Source organism: Silurus aristotelis, assembly GCF_946808225.1.
Source record: "Silurus aristotelis genome assembly, chromosome: 3".
Classification (NCBI taxonomy): domain Eukaryota; kingdom Metazoa; phylum Chordata; class Actinopteri; order Siluriformes; family Siluridae; genus Silurus; species Silurus aristotelis.
The window spans coordinates 21,070,883-21,081,042 of record NC_139576.1 but is presented as its reverse complement, the minus strand read 5'-3'; the positions used below and the strand labels follow the sequence as shown (position 1 = coordinate 21,081,042).

At 36.9% G+C, this 10,160-nt stretch overlaps 1 protein-coding gene across 1 annotated transcript; it reads left to right on the top strand.

Annotated features, from left to right (window-relative positions):
• Window positions 1-6,360: 6,360 nt before the first annotated feature.
• Window positions 6,361-8,611, top strand: LOC310723568 (protein FAM237A-like). The gene is made up of 3 exons (XM_083536813.1): window positions 6,361-6,414; window positions 6,826-7,213; window positions 8,380-8,611. The coding sequence occupies exons 2-3, from the start codon at window positions 6,829-6,831 to the stop codon at window positions 8,538-8,540; spliced, it is 546 nt and encodes a 181-aa protein (XP_083392939.1). The 5' UTR covers window positions 6,361-6,414; window positions 6,826-6,828; the 3' UTR covers window positions 8,541-8,611.
• The last annotated feature ends 1,549 nt before the right edge of the window (window positions 8,612-10,160 follow it).

Below are 10,160 nucleotides of genomic sequence, written 5' to 3'. Positions count from 1 at the left end.
TATATATATATATGATCAATAAACTTAAAATGTTTTAAATTTTAAGGCATATTTTTCTATTTATTTTTTTTCCCCCACAGTGTTTTTCCTTTGTATTGCAACTTTTACTTTTTACTAGTAAACCTTTGTGTAAATGCATAAAGACACCAGGGCGGGTCTGCAGACAAAACTGGCTACAGAAACACCCTTCTTGATGAAAAGGAGGGGCCATCCTTTAGAAACTGTAATAGAATATGATTTCAGCTGTTGTAAATTTCCCGAGCCCTAACTGTTAATATTAGAGGAGCTTGAGTCCAATTTATGACCTTATAAAGAGTAAATAAATTACCAAATTTGATAGACCTTTGCTCACAAAGACAAATCACATCTCACAAAATAAAATTAAAAACATAATTTTGTGAAAACATGCAGATAATCACCCTTAGACAAAACATGTCATGTTCTGATCTTTGGGTATAACTTTCAAAAATATGTTTGGCTCAATTACCCAATGAACAAATCAATGCATGGTCTGCAATGAGTTGCTTCTCTTCAGTATAGTCAAGATCGAGAGACTCTTCTTAGCCCAAAACCTACAAGCTTCTGTAAGATTGCTGAAAATGAAACGTTTTACCTGCAAGCATGATAATGGTTCATAGCACAAATCCAACTAAATAGAGAAAGAAGATAAGTTTTAAAATGATCTAGTTATATTGCAACTCTAAATTTTACCATTAACCTGTAAAAAAACACTGCACACTATCCCCTTATAATGTCTTAAATCTGATGCATTTTGTAGGAGTTGAATGGAAATATGATAAGATGATATATTCTTACCCAATAGAATGAATCACATTGCTTTCATTTGAATCTCTTTAATATCATTTTTGTTGTTTTAATAAAAACTTTTATTACTAGAATCACATTTAAGGTGGAAGAGATCAAACGTTTTTAGCTTTATTGTATCTTTTATATTTTAGCCAAAAAATACTTACTAATAATTGAAGGTACATTACATATTTGGACCTGAAGAACTCCTACTTTGTAAGCCGACTAAAGTATACGCCTCGTACGAGACACCTCTGATTTGTGAAGATGGTTGAAAGGATTATGTTGCATGTGGTAAGTACCACAATTGTAACAACAGAGGCTTCCCTGTCCTATATATATATATATATATATATATGCCACATGAATGAATAATGGATGCGTAATAATTGTCTAACTACAGAACGGCATGCATTGGTCCAAAAAAGCCCCTCAATGGACTCGCGTGTACAAATCATTTCTTCCCGTCACAAATGTTTGAATCGGCTGAAACTGAATTTTGCATTCTTTTGGTTTGACAGTAAATGATATGGACAGAGTGTATGTATGTGTAGTGTATATAAATGTAAATAAAAACAGAATGCAATGACTTGCAATTCTAATAAATCCATATTCTATTCACAAAGAAACATTAAATAAGATAAAAATAAGGTCTGATAAGGATTTTAGTTGCTCAACAGATCTAGGTGTCCTTTCTTGTATTTTATGATCCGTAATGTGCCAAATGTTTTCAAATGGTAAAAGGTCTAAACTGCAGGCAGGCAGTTCAGCAACCAGGCTCTTCTACTATGATGTTATGATATCGTAGTAGATGCGGTATGCAGTTATAGCATTGTCTTGCTCAAATATGCAAGGCCTTTGCTAAAAAAAGACATTCTGTATATATCATTCAGCATTAATGGAGCCTTTCTAAATGTGCAAGCTGCCCATTCTACAGGCACTAATGCACCCCCATACCATCAGACATGTGACTTTTTGAATTGAGAGCTGGTAACAATCCAGATGGTCCTTCTCCTCTTTAGTGTAGAGGATCTGGTGTCTATGGTTTCTAAAAAGACCACAGACAAACTTTTCCACTTTGCCTCAGTACATTTTAATTGAGCTTTGGCCCAAAAAAGATAGCGCCATTTCTGGATCATGTTCACACATGCCTTCCTCTTTGCATAATAGAGATTTAACATGCATTTGTAAATGAGATGGCAAACTGTGTTCCTAGTCAATTATTTATGGAGGTGTTAATAAACCTATGCAGTGATTTCCATTACAGATTAATGACTGTTATAAAACGCGGTGCCATCTAACGACGTATGTTGAGGAACATTCTGAAATTGTTCCACATTTTCTAGACACAGTCCTTGACAGATTGGTGAAACTCTGCCTCTTTAAGATACACTATTTATACCTAATCAATACTCAGTCGGTTCAGTTAACCTAATTAGTTGTAAAATGTTTCTCCAACTGATATGTTTTCTATGTTTTATTGTAAATAAAATATTGGTTATTATTATTATATTATTATAATTATTTAGATTTGCACTTTATTGCATTCTGTTTTTATTTACATTTACACAGTGTCCAAACTTTTTGTATGTATGTGTGTGTGTGTGTATATATATATATATATATATATATATATATATATATATATAATGTGTGTGTGTGTGTATATATGTGTGTGTGTGTGTATATATGTATGTGTATATATATATATATATATATATATATATATATATATATATATATATATATATATATATATATATACAGTGAGAAAAATAAGTATTTGAACACCCGGCTATTTTGCAAGTTCTCCCACTTAGAAATCATGGAGGGGTCTGAAATTGTCATCGTAGGTGCATGTCCACTGTGAGACACATAATCTAAAAAAAAAAATCCAGAAAACACAATGTATGATTTTTTAAACTATTTATTTGTATGATACAGCTGCAAATAAGTATTTGAACACCTAAGAAAGTCAATGTTAATATTTGGTACAGTAGCCTTTGTTTGCAATTACAGAGGTCAAACGTTTCCTGTAGTTTTTCACCAGGTTTGCACACACTGCAGGAGGGATTTTGGCCCACTCCTCCACACAGATCTTCTCTAGATCAGTCAGGTTTCTGGCCTGTCGCTGAGAAACATGGAGTTTGAGCTTCCTCCAAAGATTCTCTATTGGGTTAAGGTCTGGAGACTGGCTAGGCCACGCCAGAACCTTGATATGCTTCTTACAGAGCCACTCCTTGGTTATCCTGGCTGTGTGCTTCGGGTCATTGTCATGTTGGAAGACCCAGCCTCGACCCATCTTCAATACTCTAACTGAGGGAAGGAGGTTGTTCCCCAAAATCTCGCAATACATGGCCCCAGTCATCCTCTCCTTAATACAGTGCAGTCGCCCTGTCCCATGTGCAGAAAAACACCCCCAAAGCATGATGCTACCACCCCCATGCTTCACAGTAGGGATGGTGTTCTTGGGATGGTACTCATCATTCTTCTTCCTCCAAACACGTTTAGTGGAATCATGACCCAAAAGTTCTATTTTGGTCTCATCTGACCACATGACTTTCTCCTATGACTCCTCTCGATCATCCAAATGGTCATTGGCAAACTTAAGACGTGCCTGGACATGTGCTGGTTTAAGCAGGGGAACCTTCCGTGCCATGCATGATTTCAAACAATGACGTCTTGGTGTATTACCAACAGTAACCTTGGAAACGGTGGTCTCAGCTCTTTTCAGGTCATTGACCAGCTCCTCCCGTGTAGTTCTGGGCTGATTTCTCACCTTCCTTAGGATCATTAAGACCCCACGAGGTGAGATCTTGCATGGAGCCCCAGTCCGAGGGAGACTGACAGTCATGTTTAGCTTCTTCCATTTCCTAATGATTGCTCCAACAGTGGACCTTTTTTCACCAAGCTGCTTGGCAATTTCCCCGTAGCCCTTTCCAGCCTTGTGGAGGTGTATAATTTTGTCTCTAGTGTCTTTGGACAGCTCTTTGGTCTTGGCCATGTTAGTAGTTGGATTCTTACTGATTGTATGGGGTGGACAGGTGTCTTTATGCAGCTAACGACCGGTGCAAAAACAGGTGCATCTAATTTAGGATAATAAATGTAGTGGAGGTCGACATTTTAAAGGCAGACTAACAGGTCTTTGAGGGTCAGAATTCTAGCTGATAGACAGGTGTTCAAATACTTATTTGCAGCTGTATCATACAAATAAATAGTTTAAAAATCATATATTGTGATTTCTGGATTTTTTTTTTTAGATTGTCTCTCACAGTGGACATGCACCTACGATGACAATTTCAGACCCGTCCATGATTTCTAAGTGGGAAAACTTGCAAAATAGCAGGGTGTTCAAATACTTATTTTCCTCACTGTATATATATATATATGTGTGTGTGTGTGTGTGTGTGTGTGTGTGTGTGTGTGTGTGTGTGTGTGTATATATATATATATATATATATATATATATATATATACACACACACATATATACTTATATACACACACACACATATATATATATATATATATATATATATATATATATATATATATATATAGAGAGAGAGAGAGAGAGAGAGAGAGAGAGAGAGAGAGAGAGAGAGAGAATACAGTAAATATTATAGTAGGCCACTTATCCAATCTATTGTCTTTCCCCGCACTTGATGTTTGTCGTCACCTTCTTTCTCGTAATAGTTCTGACTTTTCTGACTTCAAACCGAATGAATGAAAAATCCAGTGTTTCAGTCCATTCAAACATTTGTGATAAAGGATGAAATGATTTATAGACGCATGTTACTATGACTTCTAATGCACATTTAGAGGCTATTGAGAGGTTTCTCTAGTCCCATGCGTGCGGTCCCGTCGTTAGACAATAATTACGCACCCATCACTCATTCACGTGGCATTTCGCTAAAAGCATGAGCGAGACGCACGCAAAAAAAAAAAGAGTGCGCGAGCCGGAGGGGGTGCATTTACTACCTACTACCTACCTCCTGCTCTTAATTGCGCACTTACTGCCTCACTCTGCGGGACACGGGCGGGGGGTCTACGGTATATCCTCAATGCATTTAAGGACGCAAACTCTGTGTAGTTTAGAAAAACGAATCATAGTAAACAGTTACGACAATTAAAAGTCATTAAATGTCTAAGAAATTTTTTATTTGCTATGATGGTATTCTATATATGCGCACCACACACAAGCCACACCCGCAAACAATATACCTCCCCCCTTTACCTCACACAATGTGCTGCACACTGACCTGGAACTAAGCCAAACATACTAAGTGTATATAACACCTAATATTACACAGCTGGTCAGTCTTGCAAATGCTTGTTGCATTGTAAACATAGCCACACTGACACCAATATTTCTTGATCGATACACGTTATATACAATTATTTTTTGACTAGAAATAAAACCAACCTGTTATACTATGCCTGTAAAAACCAGCTCAACATATGCACTACATGACAACCTTTATTCTAACCCGGATGCACTGTGGGGCTTCTCATTTCTTAAACAAGCATGTAGAAGTCTTAATTACTGGCTTGCATCAAACAAAGCAAATATAAAGAAGAGATCACTGGGATTGTGTTACGAACTGTCCAATGCATTATTTAAAGCTGAAAGGACAGTGGTAAACTCTCGGGAAGAAATGCTTGGGACACTACGGGTATGTTCACATTTTGAAAAGCAATAACAATTTCACGCGCACAATGCAATAAGCATAATGACTGGACTGAGCAGCAATGAAAAAGGTCACTGGTCTGATGAATCCAGATTGATCCTATTTCCAAAGCTATGGGCGTGTCAGAGGGAAAGGGAAGTGCGTGAAGTGATGCACCTGGCATGCATAGTGCTACAAGCATCTGGATGCACTGTTATGTTCTGGGGTGGCTTTAGTTGGTCAGGTCTAGGCTCAGCAACATAATGCGGCAATAAACTAAAGTCAGGTGAGCAGTATCCGGGTTATAACATTAAATGTTTTTGCCCTACCTGAGCGCACATGGGTGAAATTAACTCGGTTGCCTCGTGCTAATCCTCGTGCTAGAATTGTGAGAGTTTTTAAGGTAACAGGAGGAATCATTTTCACACATATGTCTGACCTTCAAAAGTTTTTAGGATGCTATTGAGAAGACTTTAATGAGTGGTTCTCTTGACTCACCTGTCCCCAAAAACAAGATCCCTGCCAAAAATCTAAGCAACTCTGTACCAGAATAAATGTTGTGACATTATTATTTTCCCTGCACTTTATTATTCTGCGCTAATTTTACACATTTTGGGAGCTTGCAATCGAGAATCCCTCAGTCTGAGACCAAAAAAGACATCATGCAACTTGCACTGCAAAATCATAACTCACAAATGCAATGCAAATAATAATTGTACATATCCGACTAATGCAAATATCTTGGTTAAATGAATCATTTGATCAGGTATAGATTAAAAGATCTGAAGCACAACAAATTTGGTGCGCTTTTGCATCAGCTTGCGTGAAGCATCCCTGTTAAACGGTTTTAATACAGTGACCACCCTCCCTTAATGAAACCGGGGTTGTAACGGAGGTTTACACACAAATCCTGCCAGTTAACGGTGACATCTCAAAGGTAAGCGAATATTCTTCTGCTTGGGCTTTCAGGAATATTTTGCAAAAGTAATGCAATGGAAAATACAAATAATCAAATAGGCCATTCATATAAAACCAATGCAGTTAATCTTATTGGTTTAAATGTGTACTGAAAAAAATAGATAAATCTTTAGATAGATAGATAAACTAATAGTAGTATATTTAATTTGAAGAACATTTTATGGCTTGGTTTGAAAAAAAAAATATCCATTGCGCAAACGAATTTGATGTGTGTATAATGCATTATAGACTTTTGACTTACTTTTTAAAATGGTTTAAGTAGTTATTCGGTTATTTGTTTATAAATGTGTGCTTTTGTGGTTGTTAATCTTTTTTTTCTTAAATATTGATAGCTGACCCTGAGTCTCTAATCTACTGATTACTCCCGCAGACGATGGATGACGTAGTCGCGCGCGCGCGTCTGGTCGTGTTTCTGCTCGGGCTGGTGCACGCGCTTTCCTCACAGGGCCAGAGCCTGGGTCACGTGGACCCGTTAACGCTGAGCCGCGCGGATCCGCGCTGCTGGGAAAGCGCTTCTGCACTTCTGCTGGAGATGCGCACGCCGCGAATCGCGCACACGGTGCCCGACTTCTGGGACCTCATGGTATTTCTAAAGTCTTCGGACAACCGGAAGCACAGCGCTCTGTTCTGGGATCTGGCACAAGTCTTCTGGGACCTCTATGTGGATTGCATGCGGTCCCGAAACCATGGGCTTGGAAGGAGACACATCATGCGGACCAAAAGGCGTCTCACAGTCGCGCGCTCTCTCTCCGCGGACAGTAAGTGTCTGAACTACTGTATAAGTTTAAAGGGAGTGTTATAGAACATGACCAATGGATATTTTGTGTAAAGACAAACAGACACACCTTAAGGATAATTTTTTTCTCACTTTTGTTACAGTTACAGTTGCTTTTTGTGTTCCTTAAATTGTGGCTGGAAAACGCTCCATGGAGCTCAGGGCTTTAATTAAGTAGCTTCTGTCAAACCCAGAAGTGAGGCATGTCAAATCTGAATGGAGGAGAATATTCTGGAGGCAGAACTTAATTAATTTATGAATGTTATTGATAGCAAATGGGTGAATGGGTTTGCAATCACACTGTGCACTTTTGCAAAAGCTTCACACTTTCAAATATAATTATAGTCCAAAGTTCATTAACCATTAGCCATTATACTTAAACATCTATACTTCTTTTATAGCATTTGGAATAGCAGACAGTCCATAATATAATTTTTTTTATTAATAATAATAAAAAATTATTAAATACAGCTTCAAGACCAGCATTCCACTTACTACTTAATAATCTCGCCCCTTTAGTGCTAGTCTGGTAATAGAAATAATAATATGATGATAATAATAATAATAAGAAAAAGAAAATGATTATGAAGAATCAGAACAGCATTTTTTTCAACAAACCCAACTTCATTGTGCAGATAAACCTCAGAAAAAAAAAAGCAAACTAAAATGTTGAGGGCACAATACGATTGATGTGTGGGTTGGAAAGTGGGGTGAGCTATGCTCTACAGTGTGGAAGATGTAAACACAGGGGTGGAGAGCATGAGTCCATATCTTTGAGGCAGTCAGACTGAAAGTCAGATCTCCTGGACCACAATAAGGTGTAATTCCAGCTTGAAGACTGATCTGGTGTACACTCAGGATGAGATGCCTCAGAAAGAAATTTCAAGCTTTATTTTTAAGGCAGTTTCAGGTCTGATATTAATTGATAATAAAGCCTACAACACATGTATGTTTACAGATTAATCATATTTTAATGAATAGGCTTAGTAATAGCTATCTACATAGCTGCAAATACCAAATAACAAATAGTCTTGTTTCCTTTTCAAAAGCAAAGCAAAAGCATTGTGATTACATTGTGAATGTTTATTCTTATCGTGTTTTTTGTTTGTTTGTTTTTTTCATTCACATGGTTTTGTCTGTTTCCTCTAGAGTCTTTCGTGCAAGAGTCACAGAATCATTTTTCGAAGTTAAAGGAGTTTACTCGGGCATGGTTTCAAATTCAGGTGCAACAGGATGGACCACGCAACTTGCACAGTGATGCTTATCTAAATCCAACACGTCAAAGAAAATTTTACATCATGGATCAGTGAAAAACAATGAAGATAAAAGTATTTTTATCCATGGAAACATTTTTCTGATTAATAAAATAATTTGCACCTAAGATTTAAGCTTTTTGTTTCAGTTTTATTTGTGTTGTAAAGAAAGCTAATCCCATGAAACAATGTGGGATTCTAGCATGCCCCCATGTGGACTTATTGTGGGGAATGCAACCTTTAGGCCAACAACCTTTTCCAAGAAGTGGCATGTGCCCATATATTTTGGTGTGACAGGAGGAAATTAATGATGACACAGCCACCCAAAATATAAAGTATATATTTCAAAAAGCTAAAGGAGTTCTATCTATTGATTTGTAAAGTAACTCTCACCCTTTTACAGAATTCATTTTTATTTTCTCAGACCAATGTTTTTTTAATGAAATATATAGTTATTATGCACACATAATTCCCTTTTCCTCTACCCAATTTTTATTATATATCTTACAACAGAAATATTATGCTCATTATAGACACCCTGTTTCACACATTTTTTCGGAAATGTATTAGATTTGATTCGCACATTAATTCAGACAGAATCTTGACAGCTATTTTCATTTTTAAATAAAAATGCCAGACAGAATATAACTCTTTGTAACAAAATATAAATAGTACACTAAACTGAAATAATTGCTGTAATAGATTGATTTTAAAAAGATGCAGACCACTCAGCATTCATTTTTGCATTGTGATTGACATATATGACGTTTTAAACTGTTATCTTCACAGAGAGTGATTTACCCAAAGCAAACCAAAGCACAGTGTGGAACTGCACACACCCAGGGTGCAATTACATAATACAGGAGACCCGGGAATTCCCTCAGACACCCCACACTTTTTCCTAAATATAGTATTTCCTAATGGAGCCAAACAGCTCTTTGTGACCTAATGTATTATTATAATTATCTCAGGCCCTATATGAAGAAACATAGTCCTGGTTTCCACTTGTGTTCCCAGTAGTATATGAAACATACTGGGAGTCCACAGGCAGACTCATTCACAGATTTATCACAGATGAGAAGAAGATTGGCACCTTGTGACAGGTTATCTGCACAAATAGGTTTGGCTCATTGATGTAGTGGACTGTCTGATGGCTTTGTCATCAAGAGTGCTAGAACCCTAGCATGAGCACTCCTATGAGTACCATATGCAATGGAAGTATTTATATTTTATATTGTGCTTTTCAATTCAATATACCCACTGTTTAATGATTTAAGTTTGATTATTACTAGAATCAATTTATCTCTGACACCAATGATGATTACAATATATACAAATTATGTGACTATTACGCACACACTATATATACACTATACACATACACATTGAGCACACAATTTGAGATTTTTATACACAAACTATGCACATACATTGAGCACACACTAAGTTTGTTATAGATACAATATACACATACACAAAATATACACATGGCAAAAACTGCCAAGGGTCAGTAAGATAAATGTGATGTAATGTAATGTAATGTAATGTAAATAGTCAGTGTTTGATTTTTATTGTGCCCAAACAAAACTTCATTAGTGGAGAGGATTTCCATGCGATCTACGATGCCCGTGGTGCCTTTTCTGATCAGGGAAGAATCACACAGCACACAGAATGGCA